This window comes from Limanda limanda, chromosome 13 (genome assembly GCF_963576545.1).
Source record: "Limanda limanda chromosome 13, fLimLim1.1, whole genome shotgun sequence".
Classification (NCBI taxonomy): Eukaryota; Metazoa; Chordata; class Actinopteri; order Pleuronectiformes; family Pleuronectidae; genus Limanda; species Limanda limanda.
This window is the reverse complement of record NC_083648.1, coordinates 13690062-13713362: the sequence shown is the minus strand read 5'-3', so window position 1 is coordinate 13713362 and position 23301 is coordinate 13690062. Positions and strand designations below refer to the sequence as shown.

Sequence of the window (23301 nt, the reverse complement as noted above, 5' to 3'; positions counted from 1 at the left end):
TCAACAGATGTTTACTCTGTAAGTTGTAAACTATGGTTTTCATAAAGTGTATTGTTGTTGAGAAGCGGATCTGTGATGAGCTTCTTTATTCACAGATTCTGACTTTCCTGATCAATAACTAATAAAAGATATTCAAACACAAACAAAGCCTCCTGACAATCAAAATACAGTACACTTGAATGTATACAAAGGACTAAGTAACATACTTTATTAGTATTTATGTGCAGAGGAGTAAAACACATTCTTTATTAGTATTAATGTGCAGAGGAGTAAATACAATTATGTCAAGTATTTATGTGTAGAAAGCAGGGATCGTCTATAAACTACAACACCGAAAAGGGAAACTACAAAAGATATTGGCTGCGTTGAGTAAGTCCAAATCATCTCCCTTCCTAACCACTACTCCTTGATCCTGATGGAATACGTCACTGGGTCAAGGGAAGATGTGAAACAAAAGCTGTAAGGCTTCCTGTTTAAAACCAAATGACACATCCTGAGAAAACATGTTTGCAGTTCATAAAGAGGAAACATTCAACTATCAGTAACTCAGAGAAATACAGCTACAGGCTTGCGTATGTCAGTCACCTGTGAAGACCAGCATCATTTACACCTGAACCAGCGCGGAGAAATGCGCTCCCTGGGCCGCAGGGATGAGCCAGCCCCACGCCACTACGCTGCCATGGGTGTAACCAGGACACCAGTGGACACAGGAGCTGGGTCAGAACTCATGGGTAAGTTTGGCAGGCTGTCATGTTGGCAGGATTTCAACCACCTATTCATTGCACAATATCTAATAATATGTAAATTTAAAATAAAATAATATAATTGAATTTAATTAAATTTAAAAAAAACAAAAAAAACAGCCTGCGCAGAAACCCACTGCGCACATCCTGCGCAGAAGCCCATTGCGCAGGAATTGCGCGCATTTTAAAAAAAAAAATTTTTTTTTAATTCGTTTAATTAAATTACATTTTTTCTTTTTTTATATCTAATTAATTTAAATTTAAATAGTGTAAAGAATTTTGCAATTAATAGACTATTGAACTCCTGACTATTATAAAAGTTCAGTATATTGCCAAGATCGAAGCCGCAACCTTCGTGTTGACGAATGACCACTCTAACCACTAGGCCAAACCACCTGCTGACTCCCATTGGGAACTAAGCACCCTAAGAATTTGAAATCTTGCCTAGGGTGCCAACATTGCCAGGGCCGGCCCTGATTTAACTCAATCATAACTTGCTGAATCCCGTATAGTATGCAATCAATTTTGATTCAGGGACATTTGCTCTGTTACAGCAGCAAAGAGTGCAGTCAGACATAGACATCAGTAAAGTAATTATAAGTTCACATGCAACACAAACAAAATACCTCTAAACACTCCTACCGCTGGAGCCACAGCCGCCTCACAATGATATAGTTTCACCTTTTGAATATTTTGCACTTTGTAGACGGTCCCTGAGCACCCCCCTCACTGCCGGGGGATGGGCGTGATTGTAGTCGCTGAGTTCTCCACACTGGTTGAAAAGAGGCTTCGCTTGTGTTGTAACATAGACTGAATATAGCAGTAACAACCCTTTATGTTCTGGTCATCGATCCTTGAATCTGAATCTGTGAACATTCTTCCATCTCCGCCGTGGAGGTTTTCTCCAGGTCGATCATCTCTGCGTGACACCGGATCATGGCGTCAGTGCTGGGATGTCCCACAGTCCCACTCGCCAATGGTTTGCAGATCCCGATATTTGGACTAGGTATGTGTTAGTATGTACACATGATGTCAGTTAGTAACTTTTTAAGTATTATTGAAAAACGAATGAAATGCGTATGCACACATCACATAACCCCGACATATGCATGACTCAAACTTTATAAAGGCTTTCATTCAACTTTTTACACTAAGTCTGTGCTTTTCAATGTGAAATGACAGAAAAGTTCAAATCTGTCTTTTCTTTATTTTGACTTTAAATAGTGTTTGAATTGAAATGTTTTTAAAACAGATTAAACCTGCTATGGCAGTATTGCTCAATGTCTTTTTATCACTGTGGATGTCTCCCAACTATGTTCTGAATAGTCTTTAAATTATATGCATATTGCGAGTGTGCGCATAAAAATGGATAATGCTCAAACGAAGCTGAACTACCTCGGACACAAATGCTGCAATCTTGCAAATTTGGAGCCAGGATCTGAGCAGTGGGGATCCTGGGAATGGAGACACAGAAGCCAGGTCCTATAAAACAATTGTTGCATACCATAACATACCATAAAACAGTTGGACATGAATCAGTGTGATTAAAAATGCCTAACATGCCAGGAACCATTTTTGAGAAATATTAATTTAACGTCTTCTTTGACTCATTAATTTGGACCATCTCCCATCTAATGAAATGGACGAGGCTAAAGGTTTATGACCTGCACTGCAGCTAGCCACCAGGGGGCGATATACACACTTGGTTTCAATTTATGGGAGCCGTCATGTCGCCCATCTTTATGTAGAGTGAGTCTATGGGCAAAACTGTTTCTAAAAATGCCAATCCTGCAAAAAGAAAACAACAAAAATTGTATGTAACTGAATTGATGTTGCATTTGAAGGCCAACACTTAATCAGTTATTTTCTCTCAATGCCAGGCACATCTCATGATGGTGGATACTCCCATGATGCCATTGTGTACGCGCTCACTGAGTGTGGTGTGCGCCACCTTGACACAGCAAAGCGCTACGGCTGTGAGGAGATGCTGGGCAAAAGTATCCGAGATAGTGGACTGGCACGAAGTGATCTGTGGCTCACCAACAAACTGTGGCCAGGGGACTACGGATACCAAGATACAAAGAAGGCCTGCATGGACTCCTGCTCAAGGATGGGGGTGGAATATTTCGGTATGGGCTGTGAAACGTAGAGAATCTTGAAAGAGAAACATAACAGAAACTGCTGTTTCGTCAGTTCCGTTTTCATTATTATGATCGTCTTCTAGTTTTTCATTAAAATCTCTCACTACATCATCTTGCCCTATTTTCAGATCTGTACTTGATGCACTGGCCGGGAGCGAAGAAACCTTTTAGCTCCAACAGAGAGATGAGAGCCGACACCTGGAGAGCCATGGAAGAGCTTTATAAAGAAGGTACAGAATACGGGAGAATGTGAAGGAGAAATGGAAGAAGAAATTAAATAAATAGAGTGGGAGATTTAGTCAGAACTCTGTCTCTGTTACTGTAGGGGTATGCCGTGCAATTGGGGTGAGTAACTTCATGGTCCACCACCTGGAGCAGTTGAAAGAAGACTGTAGTGAGATACCACATGTTAACCAGGTAAGATATGATCAATGACTTAGTTAAATAATTTGATACACGAGCAGGAAGTCGAAAAGAGGAAGACAAATGAGTAAGTGATAATGCCAAAGAATTAATTGAAATAGACAATAAAAAGTCTGTTGAATGAATGACAAAATCTGAAAAGCTGTAATGTTGTGTATTTTTTCTTTTCGTTGAAAGAAGGGTAATCTTGATTTAAAGACTATATTTATTTAATTGCTCTCTTGTGAAATTTACCCAGTTGTGAGATTATTCTGGAGAGGCTAAATGAAGATGGATGACTTGACATCTCCCAAACATCTCTACAGCCCCCTGGTGGCTTGTTGTAATAAAAGTCATAGACCATGTTAGCGGATGAGACCTGGGTCATAATAAGAAAATTACTGGCTGATTTCAGTTTGTTCTTGAATTTTTGATAATATAAAAAAATATATGATTGACAGCTGAGAGTGACTCGGGATTGGTTGAGTGGGTGTAACATGGTTCGGGGCAAACTGTGTTAACGTGCTTCTTTCTGAGATGGTCAAAAACAAAAATCCTTGGTGTGGCACATTTTAGCAGAAGTGCCTACATACAGTAACTTCCCTGATGTGATTTTAAAATGACATGACCCAGGTGGAGTACCATCCTTACCAGCAGACCAATCGGGTAAAAGAGTACTGTCATGAAGAAGGGATTGTCTTTGAAGGCTACAGTCCGCTGGCCAAGGGTCAAGTCTTCAGCGACCCCACCGTCCTCCAGATAGCAGAGAAGTACCGACGCACACCGGCTCAGATCTGCGTCCGCTGGAGTATTCAGGTTTCACACTGTTCAGACATTTTCCTGATCTTAATTTGGCCTGACACATACAATACTGGTGTGTGAATGCCTCTCAACTGCCATCTCATTGTTCCTTTTCCTCAGAATGGAGTTGTAACAATACCTAAATCCACCAAAAAGAAGAGGATACAAGAAAACTGTCAAGTGAGTTAAAAGTCCATTGCAGTCTTTTCAAAATAAGAAATATTAAGGAAGATAAATTACGTTGTGACGGAACAAGAAAGTAGGTATCGCATCACAGAATACGTTTGAAAGTCAGTTGTTAACATATCAATATTACGGTTAATGACAGTTCCAAATCAAAACAACTTAGGCTATTTACCAATTCAGGGGCCGGACCCGAGCAAGACAATCTGGTGCACAGAGAATTTCTGTGATCTGCGTCACCAGCTTGTCCGACCCTTACTGCCTTTGCCTAGCAACAGAGCTGCAACACTACCAGAAAGTTTTAATGCACAAGGGTTTTTTAACTTTACCCTTAGCTGTTAGGTTGAGCTGAAGCCTGATACTTATATCTAAAGGGGTAAGCGTCTGACGTTTGATCTTGTTGCTTGGCAGCACTGTTAACACTTTGAGACACAGTCAGTCAGCAGAGCCCCATGAATCCTGGGAAAGGTTGGCCCGAGAAGGATTCACCACCGGAGCCTTTGTTACTTGTGGGTGAAAGGAGGTGTTGGTTGGCTACTGCGATGCAATCAGTCTTCAAATGCAGCCTCTGAAGGTTGCGACCCCTGAATTTGGAAACAGCTCAAGTTAAACTCTTACTCATTGTCCGAAATGAGCGAGCCATTCATTGTCTCATTTCACCTGTTACCTCCTCTTCCTCTTTCTCTGCACACACAGGTGTTTGATTTCCAGCTGGAGGAGGGCGACATGGCAGCGATGGGACGATTGCACGATGGAAGACACGTTTCTTGGAATCCAACAAATGTGGAGTAATAAAATGTGGAAAACGCAAGGAGCATTTCTCCTGGAGCTGTTTTGTCCTTAACAGCACATTTTATTCCTGTAATTTTTAATATAAAGCAACATTTTAATTTGTTGTCATAGTTTGCTTGTGAAATTAATTTATCTTAACTACCTCTTGTTGGAAAGTGCTGCAGATCTCAATTGCCTTGTAGAAATTGTAACTATAAGTGGCTGTCAATTGTAATACTGTTCTTGAGTCTCTGATCATTTTTGTAAAACTAAAAAAGTAATTACTAAATAAACAGTTCCTGTGAGGATTTCAATATTTTAACTATAGTTTGTGTCTGACAGAATTCTAACCAAATAAAGATAGGAATAGTTTTGGCTAGATATCATGCCTTCATACAAATGATTTTAATAACTGTTGCTGCTTGGTGTTAATAATTAATCTTTTAATTGTTCTAAATTCTTATTTCTGATATTAAAGGCTTATTCCCTTTGCTGCACTCTGAACTCAGATAGAGTTCACAGAACTGTCCCTTCTGGGGCAAAGTCAGACTGACATTGTTTGGTTTCGAGGATCCGAATGTTTACACAGTCAGGATATTTTTTTGATATAGCAGAAACTTAATATTCTTTGCTCCACTGTACAACAGTTTTGCCCTCATGGCATCTGCTGGGTCAAGGCCTTTCAAGAGGTGAAAAGGTTGCCGAGCAACTATCAAAGGAGGAGTGAGATTGGGAGTGGCTCCCTGTTCACTTCCGTATTCAAATGCCAGGAGGATGGCCTACGCCTGTGCACTTTCGATGAGGACGAACGAAGACTCTACTGTTATAAAATGGACAGGCGCCGGATGTTTGTGGCGCTCTGAGCGAGTAGACGTCTTTGTGTTCACAGAAGTCACCAAGCTTCATTTTCCAAAATCCTAAACCCCACAGTCTGTACCAGAGGATTTGCGTGTGGTGAGATAAAGTGTGACAGAGAGCTTGGGGGCAAGCAGGTTTTGAGGAATTGATTGCTTTGCAGGTAAAAGGAATTTAGTTCACTGGAAGACATGTCCAATCAGAAACACACTGTGCCAGGTACAGCAAGCGATCCGTGAGCAGAGCTGGTTCTTCAGGTTCTGAATCCTTATGTTATGCTGTCAGTTTAATTATATCTCCTCAGTTGAATAAGACATCATGTCTTTTGCAGAAGGTTGGACTGGTCCCACGGTGAAACTTTCGAATGGGGTCCGAATGCCAATACTTGGAGTCGGTAAGAATCAGTTTAGTATTTTCAAAACATTCGATTTGTTTACGGGCCATTTCATGGAAGCTGTTCAGAGTTGGCCTGCATGTTTGACACTGAAATGTACCATAGAATGTTTAAAAAGAAAAGTGGGTGGAGCATGACACTTATACTACATGGTTTTATTTCTAGGATTTACATATTTACCATTGAAGAAGGAAGCACTGATACATCTAAAACAAAAATGTCTAAGCATTTACTGATAATGGATGTGAGAAAGTGATCTGAAGGGACATGAGAAAATGTTTTATTTCTTTTACTTGATAATTAAAACAATTATGAGTTTCACACTGCCTAATATTTCTTTTAAAATGAATCAGAACCCAACAGTTTTCGTGGAATTGTCTGTATTTTGGATTTAACCAGATGCGTGTTCCAGTGACATTTCTCTGGATTGTGCCAACTCCAACAATAGGTGATAAAAAAAACAATATTTTCCACATTTTGTCTTTTCCTTAATCAAAGGCACATCTCAAGTTGGAGGATTCTCTCAAGATGCTACTCTGTTTGCGCTGCGTGATTGTGGCATACGCCTCGTTGACACATCAAAGTACAATGATTGTGAGGTGCAGCTGGCCGAGGCCATCCGAGATAGTGGGTTGCCCCGAAGTAATCTGTGGCTCACCAACAAGCTCTGGCCATTGGACTATGGATATGAAACTGCTAAAACGGCCTTTCAGAAATCCTGCTCTCAGATGGGGGTAGAGTATTTTGGTATGGATTAAAGGAATTCATCAGCCACACCCCTTACAACCCATAACCTTCTATTTGTTGTCAAATTCCGATGAAATCATTTCATCTATTTCAGACCTCTACATGTTGCACTGGCCAGGTTCGATGCAGCCTGGTCGCTCGAACAGAAAACTAAGAGCTGAGGCATGGAGATCTTTGGAAGAGCTTTATGAAGAAGGTAAAGCATGTGATGGGATGCGAAGGCGGAGCCTCAAAGGGGTTAATCAATAGTGAAGCCCACAAGAGGGAGGGGCATGTACAAAGTAGAATTTGCAGTAGTTCATTTATTTAATAGGGTTGGTGCAAATGTCTATTGTTATTTCCTTGAGGTACAATGGTAATATCAATCTACGAAATTACAAAGTCAGAGTGACACAACTCTTTTTCTGTCCGCCCCTGCAGGATTGTGTCGCTCTATCGGGGTTAGCAACTTTATGATTCACCATTTGGACCAATTAAAGGAGGACTGCGCTATCGTGCCACATCTTAACCAGGTCAGTTTTTCACAAAGTTCATCGCAAGCAAACCTCTGAAACGAGACGAGACTTTAGTCTGAAACATACCTGATATTATTATAAACACGATTGACATTCCATCAGGTGGAGTATCATCCTTTCCAGCAGCCCAACGAGCTTATCGAGTACTGTCAACACGAGGGCATCGCATTTCAGGGCTACTGCCCACTGGCTAAGGGTCAAGTCCTGAGCAGTCCCACCATTATCCAGGTGGCCCAAAAGTACAGACGCACACCTGCTCAGATCTGCATCCGCTGGAGTGTTCAGGTAATAGGAAAGATAAACCATTGGAGCTGTATTAGAAAAAGAAAACTGTGCCACTAATATCGAATGTGTATACATATAAATATATATCTGTATTCCTCATAGAACGGAGTCATTACAATACCAAAGTCAACCAAAAAGGAACATGTGGCTGAAAACTATCAGGTGACTTGTTAAAACGTGAAAAAAACTTGGAATAACTTTCTAATGTTTTTTTTAATTATTATTTTAACACCATCTCTCCCTTTTTATCCTGCTCTTCACACTGTTGTAGGTGCTTGATTTCCAGCTGGATGAGGAAGACATGTTGGTTATAAACAAGATGCATGATGGGAGACATGTGTCCTGGGATCCAAGAGATGTGGAGTAACGCAAGGCACATTTTGGAGTTATCAGCTTCTCGTTGTCACATTTGATAATTACTGAATTCAAATTGAATAAAATACAATAATTGAATGAATCAAAACGTTACATCGGGACACTATGTTGTTTTTGCAGCTCAAATCAAATTATATATTTACATAGTATAGTGTATATTGTTTCCCTTTTATCTAGAATGAAAAAAATAATTCTGACCCAAATTATATGAGAATGTTAATGGGCAACACCGATGCTAAGCAATTTATAATTAGATACTTAATTGGGTATCAGTTGTAATTCTCCCTTTACGCGTATTGACTTTGAGTTGGATGAGAACATTTACCACTCACTCTTATCTGTATGATGAATATAAAGCGAATGGCAGCCGTTGGTTAGCTTGGCTTTGCACAAAGAGTGAAAATGTTTGATTGCTCTTCCTTAAGTGTCTCAAATTCTGACAAACAAGTAAAAAGACGTTGAGTCAACCGCGGTTTCTGAGATCAAGAAGAAACTGACAAAGTTCTTGATGTGAATCATTGAAAGAGAGTTAAGTGACTGATTCACTTTTGTGAACTTAATCACTGAGGATTAGAATGTTTCTCAGCTTGAGCAAAGTTGCTTTTTAACTGGAACTCTGTCAAAATAAAACCACGACACAAACACTCAGAGTTAGCAATATCATTTAATCTTTCCCCCTCAGCTTAGAATCACTGTTGTACATAAGTTACACTTGTTTTCTCAATTTCACAGGTTCATTTTTTTCTCTTCAAACTTCCAGTTTGACCTCCCTCTTGTATCAAACAAAAAAAGCAGATTGTATTATACAAAAATGCAAACCAATTTTCACACAGTGAATTCTCTTACAAAGTCATAAAATGGCGTAATAATGGCTACATCCACATTGGAGGAAGATAATTCTAGACATTCCTTAATGGAGTATAATATACATATAAAAACTTCTTTTTCTTGCTGAAATCTAACCTGTACCTTAATTTAAGAGATATTTTACACGGGAGTAATCATATAAAAAAGCCATTTGCGAATTTCCCCCCAGAAAGTCAGGGAATAAAATGTGAGCCTCAAACAGCAGTAACAGAGTTCAATGGTCAAAGGTGGGAGTGGAGGGATTAACTGGTGGTGTAAATTTGGGCGAGTGGGAGCAGTTCCCCTCACTGACAAAAACACAGCAGGTTGAAATGAAACTTTTTTTTTCTTCTACCTAATATATACGAAACCACCCCATAAGTCAAAGTACGTCAGTTCTGCTAAGCTAAAGGTGTCTCAGGCTCATTCAGACCTGCACTCACCCATCAGGTAGAGTCGACATTGTGATAGTTTTGGTTGACTTGCACTTTAAGAGCGAATGAGAAACAACATATTGAATTAACACCAATAAATGTTGCCAATTCATTGCTAAACCCCATTTCTCTCCTTTTACGAGTCATTATTATATTAAGTTTATGACAGCGGAGTTAAGCTCGGCTGCCGATTTTGTGAGAATAGTTGTCAAGAAGAAAAAAAAACGATTGTGTAGCTGTCGCTCAGACACTCCTGTATCTCCCACACATTTGACTACACCTCTGGGCAGATGATGCATTCAAGACTGTAAGACTTGCAGGTAGGTAAATTCACTCAACTATTACAGGAAGAAAAAAGAAAGAAAGAAAACTACAAACCCTGCTAGGTCGACAGCATTTCCTTAAAAAAATTAACATAATTAACATCTTCTTTTTCAAACCTTTAGAGATTTGCGATATTTGCATTGATGGCGTTTTGTTAATGTTTACAAAAAAGGGGGCTGGGCCGGCTAGAGTCCATCTACGTGACTCTGAATAATGCCAATTCAGTGTAAATTTGAGGCCATCTCATGCTCCTAAAGCAAAAAGATAGGGGAGCATTACAAGAGGATTTAAGGCCAACCTTTCATTAGAGACTTCCTGAATATCCTTGAGGGGTTGGGAGGAGGGGGGTGTGGGAAAATAAACCCCAACACTTTTCTAATACCTCAACACTATCACCCGGTACAGCACACTTTGAAGGGTGGAAAAAAACGTAAGTCAGGGTACATTTTCTACAATACAATCTAGCACACACAAAACTTCTCCATAAATTTTCCAAAGTTACAGAATTTTTGTCTTCTTTGGAAGCATAGTCTATAAAGAACATCTTTGTTTGAACACAAACGATTAAGTGAAAACATCAATGCGCACAGAAGTCCTTCGTCTGGGAAAGGATAAAGTCTGTGTTGGCAGCCAGTGGACAGAAAACAAATCAAATAAAACAAAAAAAAAAACTTTTTGCTGATTCTAAGTAGAGATCATTTAATATAAATGCTGAGCGAGTAGAATAAGAGGTGGCACGTTAATAGTGCTTTAGTATATTAATGTACGTATACATACTCATATGTATAAGTGAGCTGTGTACCTAAACAATAAATGTAGCAAGAAAAACCAGAGGCTTGAAGTGTGGTTGGTAAACTAAAACAAAAACAGACAGCTGCTATCAATCCGCTACTGGAAGAGATGCTCCTCAAGCAAACCAGATGAGGACGACGAGCACAAAGTGATTTGGGTCATTATTGAATTGATGACTGATCAGTTATCAGGAATTTGTCAGTTTCTCAGTACCCCTCGTCCGGCCACACCGAAGGCCCAACGTTAAAAATAGAACGACTTGACCCAGAGCATCTCCTCCATCCTTACAACAGTTCAAGCACAAGGGCTCTTTTGCTCTCATCAGAGCTGTAAAAATCAGTCATGCTCATTGTTTACAGAAGGCAGAGAGCTCCGTGTTGAGCATCAGCGGTAAACAATTTGCATGATGGGGAAAAAGGAATAATCTTCGGAATGGTGGTGACGTTGACAGCAAGTTTTGAAGAGACAAACGTGTTTATGTGAGCGTGATTATTGTGCAAACCAATAAAGATGCTTAAATATATTTAATAAAATATCAATAATTAAATGTTAGGTTCATTTTGTTTACCCCTCAGTAACCAACGACTATTATCCAGTATCCTCAGCTGTAAACATAATTGTATGCATACTGTGCAGCTAAAAACACTACAACAGTATATTTTAACAGTATAATTGATCATTCAGGACAGAGAGGGACTTTCATCCAGTTGAGCTATTGGTGCCTTCACTAGTTAAAGCTTCACCCACCAAAATCATAACAACGCAAAGCATGAAAAAATATAACAAAACTCAACAAAAGACAAAAGGGAAGGCAACTTCATAGAAGTTAGGAGAACAAATGACAAGATAATCCCAATGGGGAGGCCTTTTGTGTGGCTAGATGAGATGCTCTGAGTAGGGAAATAATTTATTTACCCCTGACGTTATAAAGTCAAGATTACACTCATTCACCTGACTCCTGAAGCAGAACGACTTACTCCACCCCTTCTCCTCAAAAAAGACAAAAACTTATCAGAGCATGCTGTGAAATATTACATAACACAAACAGCCAAGACTGGATGCAGTCCGTCGGAGTAACAGGAGAAAGGTGTCGTAACTAACACATCAAGTCAGACTGTAACCAAAAGAAGCACTGGTTGAATTCCCTCATAGAAAACTTGTGGAAAGCTTGTTATCAAAAAGGACTTGTTGCAATCTTTAAAACAGAATGCTTTGATTAAATATAGAATATACTGCCTTCAAGTATGAAACAGACGTATGATGTGTTCATAAAATGCACGAATAAAAAAAAAGTCATACTTCTGCGGCCAAAGGTGAGAATTAGAAACACCTTGCATCTCCATTTATGGTGAATACTGGTTGAACGTCATACTGCTTTCCCTCCTCAGAGCATCCGGATCAGAGCCACCACGTTTTCTTTTACGATTCTGGGGGTGAGCACCAGGCGACACACATCTGCTGTTTTTTACAAAACCTTCACACATCATGAGACTGTGAGAAGAGAAGTTCCTCATAGTTCATGTGATGCGATAGTGCTTGTTGATTTTCTCCTCTGCGTCTAACCGTTTATTTACATGTTTGCTGAGACAACCAAACAAAAATCTTAATGTGGGGAGGATCCATCAAATACTTGACAACATTGTTGTGTTGAAATAGGTCTGAAGTTACGATAATATTGTCAACATCACCACCGTTTTCCCTTCCTGGTTTATCTATTGCGAGCCTTGTTAATCTGAAATCCCAGTACAAAAAAAAGAAAAAACAAACACACGAGAAATGTTATCATATGCCCTGGTTTCCAGGCAAGGAAAGTCATTAAAAAAAAGCTCATTCACAGAACAAAAAGAAAGAAAATTCATATCACGGCAGATACTGCTCATCTTCTAAATAGAATGGGTGTATGTGTGCCTGTGCATGCTTTTCAATCGAGCATTTTGAGTGTGTGCATGTGTGCGTGTGTGTATGTGTACTGCCTAAGAGCAGGAATGGACGACGCCATTCTTCTGCATCTCTGAACCTGTGGAACCTGGGTCGGAACACAGGCTCAGACCCGACGTCTTGTTGGTCAGTGACAGCATGGACCCGCCCACTGCACTTTCTTGCAGACTGCTGGAGCCGTTCGACACCTCGCTGAGAGGGGGACAAAGGACCACAGTGAAAGTGGAAAGACGCTAGGCTAATTCATGGAATACACGTGTAATCAGGAACCATAAACACATTAATATTCAAGTGTGTGCCCACTCACCCATGAGCCAGGGACATTTCTTCTAGAGTCTTGTGCTCTGGTTGTCCATTCTCTGTAGGTTTCATCTTGTACTGCTGAACATCATGTGCTCCCTGGTTTTCCTGGTTTGGAAATACACATTACATGCTTAGTTGCCATTAATGTAGCAAGTATATGCACTTTTTCTACAAGTATCTACATGGTGATTTAATCATTTATTTGTATATTGTATACCGCCTGAAGATTAAGATATAAGACATTACAGAACATCCATTTGACGGGTATCCATAAAATTACTTCCCCTTAGAATAACTTCACTCTGCATGCATGGTTGGAGTGTACGGTTCCCCCTCTCCTTACCATAGCCATCTCTCGGGTCCTTTTGCCGATCTCCCTCTCCACTTGGTGGAGCTCCATGCTTAGCTGTTCACTGGAGATAGCTGTTCCACTTGCCCCCCCTGCTGGCCACTTGGCCTGTTGCTGCTGAGCTGCAGCTGCAGACTGGCTCTGGCAGGGCTGTGCAGACTGACCTGCCAATGCACTGGCCTCCCTCTGCAGCAATAAAGAATTACTGTTAGCCTGTGATAGGGAAACAGGAAAATAAATGAATGAGTATGCAATCAGAAAACTTCTCGCAATAGAAGAAATACAGAGCATATATTTTAGTTTTAAGTAATATAGTAATATATTGAGTCAGTAAACACTTTTGATATTGACTTAGCTGCATGACACTAACTGCATTTATTCTTGGCCACAATTATCATGTTAAACAATAGCATGTCTACAAATACATTCAATACCAAGTAATTTCCTCTGGAATTCAAAAATCTTTGAACTGCTAGACTGCACAGAAATTGATTGAAATAGGTTAATTAATTATAAAATGTCAACATCATAGGGGGACAAGGGACAGAGTTCTGTATTTCGCAAACCTTTGCAGGTTCTGTTAGTTAGAGAGCATACACACCTCCATGCTGTGCATCTGGGTCTGTTGGTTGATCTGCTGGTTGACCTGCTGCAGCTCGATTTTTAACTGCTCTCTGTCTGTGGCTGCCATTGGCATGCTGTGAGGGTGACATATAGGTAATCTTAGACCATCCGAGACCACAAAACCAGATAAATAGTAAAATACTACTATTAAAAAAGAGGGGAAAAGACAAAACGCATTAAGGCCTCACCGCTCACTGAAGTGTCCCTGAGAGGAGGAGGCAGTCTGGTGGGAGGGGTAAGAAGCTCCACCCCATCCTGCATGGCTTCCATACGAGTATTCTGCTGTTTGCGAGGGGGTAAAACTTGTTGTCAGAAAGGTTTCAGGACAATCTTAAGTTATTAGGTAACAGTTATTACAGAATTGGTTACTATTCAAAGATATCCAGTTTGATATAAGAACAACAGAAGTGGCAATGCTAGTGGACGTTAGCATTTCCGACAGTCCCTCTAATATACAGGCATTCCTTCTGATGCAGACAGATTGACTGTGTATGCTTTCTTACCTGACATGGTCATGTGTTTAGAGTTCGGGTTCTGGGGACTGGAGGCCATAGCCTGCACAGGGCCCGCGGTCTGGTAGCCCGTCTTCGTGGTGCGGGAGATGGCACCAAAACGTGACACAGTGGGCTGAGGACCAAATGGGATGATGGGGTCATCGTCCTTGACTTCTGCACCCCTCCGAGGAGCCTCTAGCGATGGTTCCCTCAGACCCTTAGCCTCCACATTCTAATAGAAGCAAGGAGACAAATTCATAAAGAGAGAAGAGGTTATGATATGGGGAAATCTGAGGGAGATAGACAAGTTCCCTGTTGTTAAACGAACATTGTTTTGGAATAAAAGAAAATGAATGCCGAACAAAAGCACTGACGTTGACTGATTTAAGTTGGTACAACAAAACAAGCTAAAACCTTGTGTTAATTATTACTACCTCAATCCTTAAGTCAGATACTATACATTATTGCCCCGCATTTCAACAATCACTCATTCTCAACAGGATGACTATGCACCAAAGAGTTGAACATTTTCCCACGTATAATGTCTAGACAGAAAATACTGACTTGGTTATGAAGTTAACCATCTGAACTCACCATAATCTCCATGCTTCCAGAAACCATAACATCTTTGGGTTTGGCATCCTTTGTGCCAATGTATGAGCCAATGGTTTCACAAGACCAGGGAGAGTACTGCCCTGCGTAGTCAGGCTCTCTGCATTTCCCAATGATTTTGGAGTTCTCTTCACCATACTGCAGACAAAACATTCAGAGAGAAGGGGCTGTCAATAACATTTACATGCATTCACAGTTGACCAATTCATTTGACTTTTCACTAAAATGTCACGTGCACTTAGTGTGTGTACGATATGAGCCAGTGTTAAAGACACAGGAAATTAACCAACCTCAGGAGGGTAGTCACTTGGGAAGGAATGAGAAAGAGCGGGAGAAGCAGCAAACGGTGGAGGGGAGATGACCTTCCTTTCCTCCAGCTGGGATAACAACTCCTGTCGACGTCGGTGCAGATAGTCCAGGCTTGGCTGTTGACCACTATATGATGGTCCCTGATTGCGAGAGAGAGAAAGAGACAGTTATTGCTGCTGAACTGCTCACAGTTACCTTATGTTTACAGTTAAAATATATATTTGCTTTGGATCATCATACTACTTTTAAAATTCAAACTATCTCAACCTACTCACCCTGACATAAGCCCTCATGGGTGGAGCCTGGGCACCTGGTGGATAATAGCCATCTTGTTGGTATCTATCCCGGGCATTGGGCTCCTGGTGGTAAATTGAGTTTGCCTGTCCAGCTGATGGCGGAGGACCATCGTGAGGGGCAGGACTCATCCTGATCATGTTATCCCTCTGTGATGGGTAAGGCTGTGGGGGAGGTGGTGGACCAGGGTAATGACCATGGCGTCCACGATCATACTGTGGAGGGTGAGGGTAGGAGAAGTTTTGGCCAGAGTGAGGGCCCTGATAGGGGCGCTCTGGAGGGCCATACCCAGGGTAGGGGTCCTGGTAAGGGGGTCCTGACTCACTAGGGGGAGGGGGGTTACGTATGTAATCCCGAGGAACATATTGTGGTGGTTGCTGGTAGGGGTACCCTGAGAGATAAACAGCAGAAGATTATTAACATCACTTTGACTTTTATGAATACTGTAAGAATAAAAGTAAAAAATAAATAGAGCAAGTTTTCATTATTCCTACATACAGGAGCACAATATACATTATTTAGTTTATTTGACCCTTACCTGTGGGGTACTGCGGGGGGTCATACTGAGAAGCAGAGGGTGGTGGGCGGTTGTCATAGCACATCTCAGGGAGCTGCTGCTGAGGGTATACTGGAGAACCTCTAGGTACCACAGGCATGTGCTTCACCCCAGAAAGGTGGTCTGCTGGCATCCTTGGGTGGGACATGACATGAGGTGGCAGAGGCATACAAGGTTTGGGCCCAGGGTCCATGCTGGGGGAATAAAGAATTTAGGCTCATTACTAAAACATTACAAGGTGTGAAACAAATGTCGGGATGCGTTTAACCCTGCCTTATACTACCTAATACCTTAAAGGTAATTATATTTAATAGCCTTAACCATTTAACTAGTTACAAGAAACACAGTGCCATCAGCAGGCAAATATAATAAAAATCTGCAGGTGTGAAATGATATGCATATGAAAACGTCCTTACATAACATTGTTATATAATACATTTACATAATTGTTTTTATGAGATAGCAATATGGTAGGTGTGCATTTGAGTATCATTTAACATTAAGTGATTAAGAGTTATAATTTTTTATTCTTGCATGGTAATCTTTTCTTCTAGTTTTTATCTTTTATGAGCTAATAACAAGCACTATTTTGGTATTGTTATCATATTCCTGTATGTTTAAGTATTTTATAGTATGTGTTAGTGTGTTCTTTCCAGCATGGAGTTATTTCCATAGGTCTGATAAATGTGAGCCTGAGTGCTTGGGATATTGAACAGTGGCCTGTTGTTCAGCTGCCAGTTAAATGAATGCAGGAAGAGTATAGAACACTATACTCACAGATCAGGTGGTGATCCAGGCGCACTCGAAATCCCACCATCCATCTTCATGGGTTTACGCAACAGTTCATATGGTACTGCGTCAGTGCTGCGAGCGATGAGCTGTGGCATAGAGGGTGCACCGCTGCCATTGGGGAGGGGGGAAGGCTTCCGGGTCACTGCTACATCGAGAGGGAGGCCATCATCTGACATGAGCCCTCCAGGGCCCGGGAGGCGTGTGGCCAGACGCTTGTTCATCTTACGATACCTGATAAGTGTAACAGACAGTAGAGTTTATTAGAGATGCTGTTGTGTTTTCAGATGCAGGACAAACGGGACAATAGTTTAAACTATACAGAATTTTAAATTTAAACAAAGCTTTATGGCAATATTTGTCACTCACTTCTCCAGTTCTTCCTGAGAGTGAGCAAAGGTGCAGCTGGCTCCACGGGGACAGCCTCCTTTCTGCTTCATGTCACGACACATGTATGTCTTGTACTTGCTGTGCTGAGGAGGCTAAAAACAGACGGTACCAATGAAATAGAGAACACCAAGTGTTTTTGAAATATCACAATTTATTTCCCAGCTATTCTTACGTTCATGTGGAAAAACTGACCTGTTGAGGATCAGCTCCTTTCTTGCTGTGGTTCTGGATGAAGTCCACCAGGCCATGCACCACTGTCTTCACTGCTACCAACCCCTTGTCAAGCTGCTCCCATGTAGGAGGGGGGGCATCTGTGGAATGAAACGATGATATAAGGACGTATATAGCTATGAATATTTCAAACTACGCTACTTAAATAGATAAAACTAAATAAACTGATGTCAAGGGATGCCAACCACTTCCCTTGACCTCATTACCAGACACCACCTGGTGTTTGCATTTGAACACAATTGCACATGGCAGGTAAAAGTTGCATTAAATTAAACATTTTATCACAGGAATCCTGAAGTCAGCTTGTTTCATACCAGGACTAGGGTCGATATTGGCCAGTAGTTCCAGGTGGGGTCGCAGCCTGTTGAGGTTGGCTGGGTCACCAGTCCTCTGCAGCGCAATCGTCAGCTCCTGGACACTTTGAGCAAAAGATCCAGGTGTCTGCAGCTGCGCCAGATGGAGAGTAAGTGCTTTAGTAGGATAAGGGCTGAGAATTTATGTATATTATGTCGGAATCGCCCTTTCTATATGGAATCGTTGATCACATAATACATTTTTTAATCAAAAGTGTGTATATGAAAGCAAACTTGCTATAAAAACAAACACATTAACCTATCTGACTCACCTTATCTATAATAGATTGCATGTGTGACTTGTGAGACTGATCTCCATATAACAGAGATGACCACTGGTCAGGTGCGATGCGCAGACCTCCTTCCATGGCAATCTGAACAATCTGAGAGTCATGCTCGCGCCTCAGAGCCTCGTAAGTACGGAACTCCTCTTTAAGCTGCATCAGGGATGAATCTTCATCGCGTTTGGTCACCTAGGTAACCATAGGCAAAGACGTTAGTTGTTACTTAATTTTTGTATGTTTTGTGCAAGTTTTTCTTGAATGAGCTGTAGTCTTAGTTCTGAATTAAAAAGTCCATGTTAGTTTTAGTTATATTAAGTAAACCTTTCCGTTTTTCATCAATGCAATTGATATTGTAATTGCAGTCAAGAACAAGAAAATATTTTTGGCAAAATTATGCAACCTGAAACTTTTAACCAGTAAAAAACTAAGAATAAATATTTGTCCAACAGACTTAATTCAATCTCCTGAATTATGTGCTGTGCATTGTAATTACCAGTATAATCCAAATTTAGCCATCACTAACGTACTCAAAACGTCCTGAGAAGTGTTTGTCTTAAGTAAAACAATCAAATGTACCTGATTGGACTGGAGACTTTCAGTGAGACTAAATCTCCATCTGTTGTAAAAAAGTCCCATTATTGTGAGACGCTGCTACAGCATGTTACACTACAGACTTCGGCAGTAGGTTTCATATGGCTTTCAACAATAAAGAGTTTAATATCTTAATGTTAAGTTATCTCCACTTAGTGGTTCACCTTAAGGTGACTCTTCAGGTTTGTGGTTATCTAGGTTCGTTTTAATATTGGAGCAACAGTGTCCATTGTGAAGAAGCAATGCATGACCTACACAATTTTTCATGAAAATTAAAGAGATTGCTTGTGGTTCTCCGCAGCAGACATACCTTGAAGCAGGAGGCCCTGTAGAGGAGTTGCACCACATGCCCGATGCTAGTTTTAGAGGCCTGTGGGAAGCGTGGTTCAAGCCTCTGGACTACAAAGAGAACTAACACCTTCCTGGACAGAGCAGAACCATCCTCTAAAGCAAGAAGAACCAACTTCAGAGCTTCCTCTTGCATTGCTGGGGGGAAGAAAAACACAAACAGAAAAATCATGAGTAACTGTTGCCTGTCAAACAGAGCCAGAGGCCAGTGTTCACTGACGACATGTGGAATACTTATGGGCTAAATTCATTTGGCAGGTTACGGAAAACATTTTACCTGGGCCAAGAAACTGACATCCCCGTGCACGGACAGCAGCCCACAGGTTGGAGGAGAGCTGCTGTGGATTCTGGTGCTGCAAGATGAGTTCGGTGACAGTTCGCTCACCAAGAGAGCGGGCGGCTCTCGTGGCTCTGACACGGCCCTCCTCTTCCACCAGTTGGCAGTGGACCAGAGTTACCAGTTTCCTCTGCATGGGTCGACTTAGGATGCTCTGGGCCGTGCTGCTCAGGCCCACACCTGGTGAGAGATAGGACCACAGGTTAAACCAAGGAAATAAATACAGAAACAATCTTCCTCACATTATGTCAAAAATTACATGAACAGCAGAATAATATATTATACTATATACATAGTATACTATTTTTTATACCTTTGACCAACAACAAAGCCAAACAAGTGATTTATCTTCTTTGTTTTTAAGGTGTCACATTAAAACTTGTTTACAAGAAGAGTACACTTAAAGATGTGTGACATCATATCCACAACTTCGTCCGTATAAATGTTCACATTGCTCAATGCAATATTTTCAAAAATGATGGTCAGAGTGGAAATCACTGCGAAGTTATTTAGTAACTTTAGTTTCCTTTTTTCCAGCAAGTGATTAACATACAGAAAAAAACTGACTTGCATGTCATTTTTGAAAAAGGAACATGGCCACGTTCATTAACAGTTTCCTGGCAACAGTGTTCTCACTTCTGAAACCACCGAACACCAAGGCTACTGGGCACTTGCTGACTTACCATGTTGAAAACAACCTCCAGAGTGGAAATTGGAATACAGCAGTGGATAACAACAAGAAGGAAGAAGACACTGTTTGAAACCGGCATGTTATTGTATTTGTATAATTATACCTCTGGTGTTGCTGAGGGGTTTGAGATAAAGGGCCAGCTCCTCCACACACTGCCTGGCCTCCTCATAATGCTGCGAGTCCTCTGGACTGGTAATCAAGGCAACTGGTTGAGCCTTAGGAACCTGCAGCAGAACCCAGCAGGGGAAACCATTAGGATAACCATGGGCAAAAATTAAAACATTTGTGTTGCCATCACCCATCAGCCTTTTCTATGTATCCGCTTCTGTCATTTACTCATGCCTAAGATACCATTTCTTAACACTCGACCATTTAATTATTACATAATTACTCTGCGGTTTTTCTGTAATGACACACGGCATTAAAATATTTATTTTCCCTGGATCATATATAGATTACACTTAGAGCCAGAAAATATGATTGACATTATAAGAACCATTATATTTTAATGAAAGCTTATTTTCCATTCTCTGAATATTGCCCATGCTTGTACAACTGCACCTATCCTAGTTAACAATGCAAAAAAAAAACACCATTTAACACATAGCACAGATGAAGAAATTTCACATAATATTATTCCACACTTAGTAGCAGGAAGTAATTTGTTCATGCATCGCTACTTCAAATTCAATTAACCAGCAGGCATCCAATAAAACTATGAAAACAAGTACCACATTTTAGATAATTTGACTTAATACCGACAGAGATGAAACTTTAGCTCAGATAGAGAACTGTCATTACAGGTCCTATTTTCATCAGAGCATAACTTGATTGGACATTGTAAGCTACTAACATGTATTAGTACAAATATACAAGACACAACTATATCTGACATACTGCACTAAGTATCCATTAAAACCAAACAAAACACCAGTAGCTGAGCCTAACCCTGTTGGTGACACACTGACTGAAAAGACACATAGCTTCATAAACTACAAGCAGGAAATCAACAGATTTTAAGTCATTGCTCAATCGTGCAAGTAACAGAAGGAATCTACAAGCTATGTGCACATCATGTTAAAAGCCATCATGTTGTGAAACACTCAAATAAAATCCATAGACAGCGACTACTGAGATCATCATATCGTCAAGATAGGGATGGTATCTTAAAAGTATTTCATTACACAAACACGCCCATGAGCTATTATCCTTAATGATGAGTTTGCATTAACAAAGGCTCTGCGGAGATGTTTTCAAATGAGATCTGTCATAAACACATGTACTAATACACAGGAGCACATGACTTACCTGGCCTCCAACCAGTTGCAACAGGGCTGTGTTGACAGGCAGTTGCTCGATGTCTGTGCTGATGGCCGTCTGGTCAAAGGGACAGGCCTTACGGTGCAGCTTGTTCAGGCACATCTTGCAGACAGTGTGTCCACATCCCAAGCTGATGGGCCGACGAACAGTCTCCTCAAATGTCTGTGTGCAGATCGGGCACAGCAGGAACTCCGTCCATTGTGGTGCTTGCACTGGCATGGTTGTATGTTGATGGGGCAAGTGAGTGTGTAAATATAAGTAAGCTTTTACACAGAGGAAAAAAATATAATAATAATAATATATATGTATATATATATATATATATATATGGAAGATTCCACTGGAATCAAGATTTTTTTCTTCCGAACTCAATCGTTCTTAAATGTCCTCACACATAGTGGTTTTTGGATCACATTGCGTGATGAATACTGTGGAGAGAAAAAAAAGAAGAGAGCATTAATTAAAATTGTGCAATCCACATTCACCATTTCTAAACAGATTGGCAAGCAAGTCAAACTGCAGCTTTAGAACCAGTTTTCCAGCAGTAAAATGGCTTTGTCTATGGGGCAGTGGGATGGCACCGGGGTTTCTCGTGGAACTGCTGATACTTAACTACATTAGAAAAAACACTCGTAATCCAAAGTTTATTTGGCTTTGAATATTCGGTCGGTGGCAACACAAAGTAAATTAAAAAAGAGTAACCGGAGGTGACACGACACATGTTTCTAAAAGCACACGGAGGAAACAAGCGACGGAGAGGAATCAAAACAACTGATGTGTGGCCTACTCGCAAGAGCCGGGATCCACTATGACTCTGGACAAAGGGTCCTGAAGAGGCTAGCAACCAAGTCCCTCCGCGCTAACGTGATAAGAAGCTAACGTTTGCAACTGGCGGTGATTTAACATTAAGCTATCACGAAACTATAAATACTAAACCTTTATGAGGCTAACGCAACAGTATTCGTTATATCGTCTGATTGAACGAGCATCAACGATTAAACAGATGTGAGCTTGGCTAGCATGTAGTTGATAACGTTAGCTTACTTTTAGCAGGCTAGGCTATGGGTGGCTAGTTCAATAGGCTGGCTAGCGAGCAACCGTCGTCTGATTAAAACAATATTGTTGTTTGGTGGTGACGTATTCATCAGTCTGCATGTAACTGAGGTTGTGAATTCACTACCCCGCCAAGAAAAGTAGCTCCAGTTCCGTGGGTTGGTTGAGGAAACCACAGCCTGACGTGAAACACCGACACTGGGAAGCGGAGCCGCTTGACTCGCTACGGTGAGATTATGTAACGCTAGCTCCCGAAACCACCGAGCAACACAGCTGCCGGGAAAGTGTGTGCATGTCCCCCGGGTACATACACCTCAGCGCTGCGCTAATTAAACACTGATATAAATGTGAAGTGTTGGTCACTTTGTGAGAAGCAGCGGACACAAACACACCTCGGACTGAGCACAGGAAGCTAACAGGCTAGCGGAGAGCCCGTACTCCTCCCTGTAGCAGCCGTTAGCTCGTTAGCTAGCAGGCTACCGTGCTAGCATCAACTAACCCTAGCTATGCGTCACTAACGTGAGTAAAAGCCAACACGCGGCCTTTGATGTTTAGTTTCCTCCGGTAAAATCACATCCACACGGGCGACGCTACTCACTCATTCCAAAAGACTTGGAAGATTTTCATCCTTTTTCACAAAACCGCTGCGATGTTTTCTTGCCATGTCGACTGTGCAGCTTGGCTGCTGCCGGGGTTTGGGGAGGGAGGGTGTCAACTCGACAACACAGTCGCTAGCCGGTTACAGCTAGCTGGGCAAAGTGCGTGTGCGCGCGAGTCCAGGTGTGTGGACGGCGCCCTCTGCTGTCGCTGAAGGGAAGCACAGCTAC

The 23301-nt window shown here is 41.2% G+C and overlaps 3 protein-coding genes across 4 annotated transcripts; 2 read left to right on the top strand and 1 right to left on the bottom strand.

The window, feature by feature from the left end:
• The first annotated feature begins 1499 nt into the window (after window positions 1–1499).
• On the top strand, window positions 1500–5363 carry LOC133017710 (uncharacterized oxidoreductase ZK1290.5-like). The gene is made up of 7 exons (XM_061083864.1): window positions 1500–1749; window positions 2624–2872; window positions 3013–3114; window positions 3210–3301; window positions 3920–4102; window positions 4208–4267; window positions 4967–5363. The coding sequence occupies exons 1-7, from the start codon at window positions 1680–1682 to the stop codon at window positions 5060–5062; spliced, it is 852 nt and encodes a 283-aa protein (XP_060939847.1). The 5' UTR covers window positions 1500–1679; the 3' UTR covers window positions 5063–5363.
• Window positions 5364–6214: 851 nt separating this feature from the next.
• LOC133017711 (uncharacterized oxidoreductase ZK1290.5-like) lies at window positions 6215–8204 on the top strand. Its single transcript, XM_061083866.1, has 7 exons — window positions 6215–6290; window positions 6789–7037; window positions 7132–7233; window positions 7458–7549; window positions 7655–7837; window positions 7940–7999; window positions 8109–8204. Exons 1-7 carry the CDS (start codon window positions 6215–6217, stop codon window positions 8202–8204), a joined length of 858 nt encoding a protein of 285 aa, XP_060939849.1.
• A 653-nt stretch (window positions 8205–8857) lies between these two features.
• Window positions 8858–23177, bottom strand: rc3h1b (ring finger and CCCH-type domains 1b). Of its 2 annotated transcripts, none has more exons than XM_061083858.1 (20): window positions 23073–23177; window positions 21410–21849; window positions 20205–20325; window positions 19351–19590; window positions 19036–19211; window positions 18123–18323; window positions 17812–17944; window positions 17459–17577; window positions 17246–17358; window positions 16865–17110; window positions 16070–16281; window positions 15513–15922; window positions 15219–15377; window positions 14911–15066; window positions 14326–14548; window positions 14011–14104; window positions 13800–13896; window positions 13193–13411; window positions 12854–12954; window positions 8858–12738 (listed from the first exon to the last, which is right to left on the bottom strand). In XM_061083858.1, the coding sequence occupies exons 2-20, from the start codon at window positions 21638–21640 to the stop codon at window positions 12582–12584; spliced, it is 3408 nt and encodes a 1135-aa protein (XP_060939841.1). In that variant the 5' UTR covers window positions 21641–21849; window positions 23073–23177; the 3' UTR covers window positions 8858–12581. The 2 variants fall into 2 exon arrangements, with proteins under 2 accessions (XP_060939841.1, XP_060939842.1); XM_061083859.1 differs by having other exon boundaries at window positions 14011–14101.
• Window positions 23178–23301: the final 124 nt, after the last annotated feature.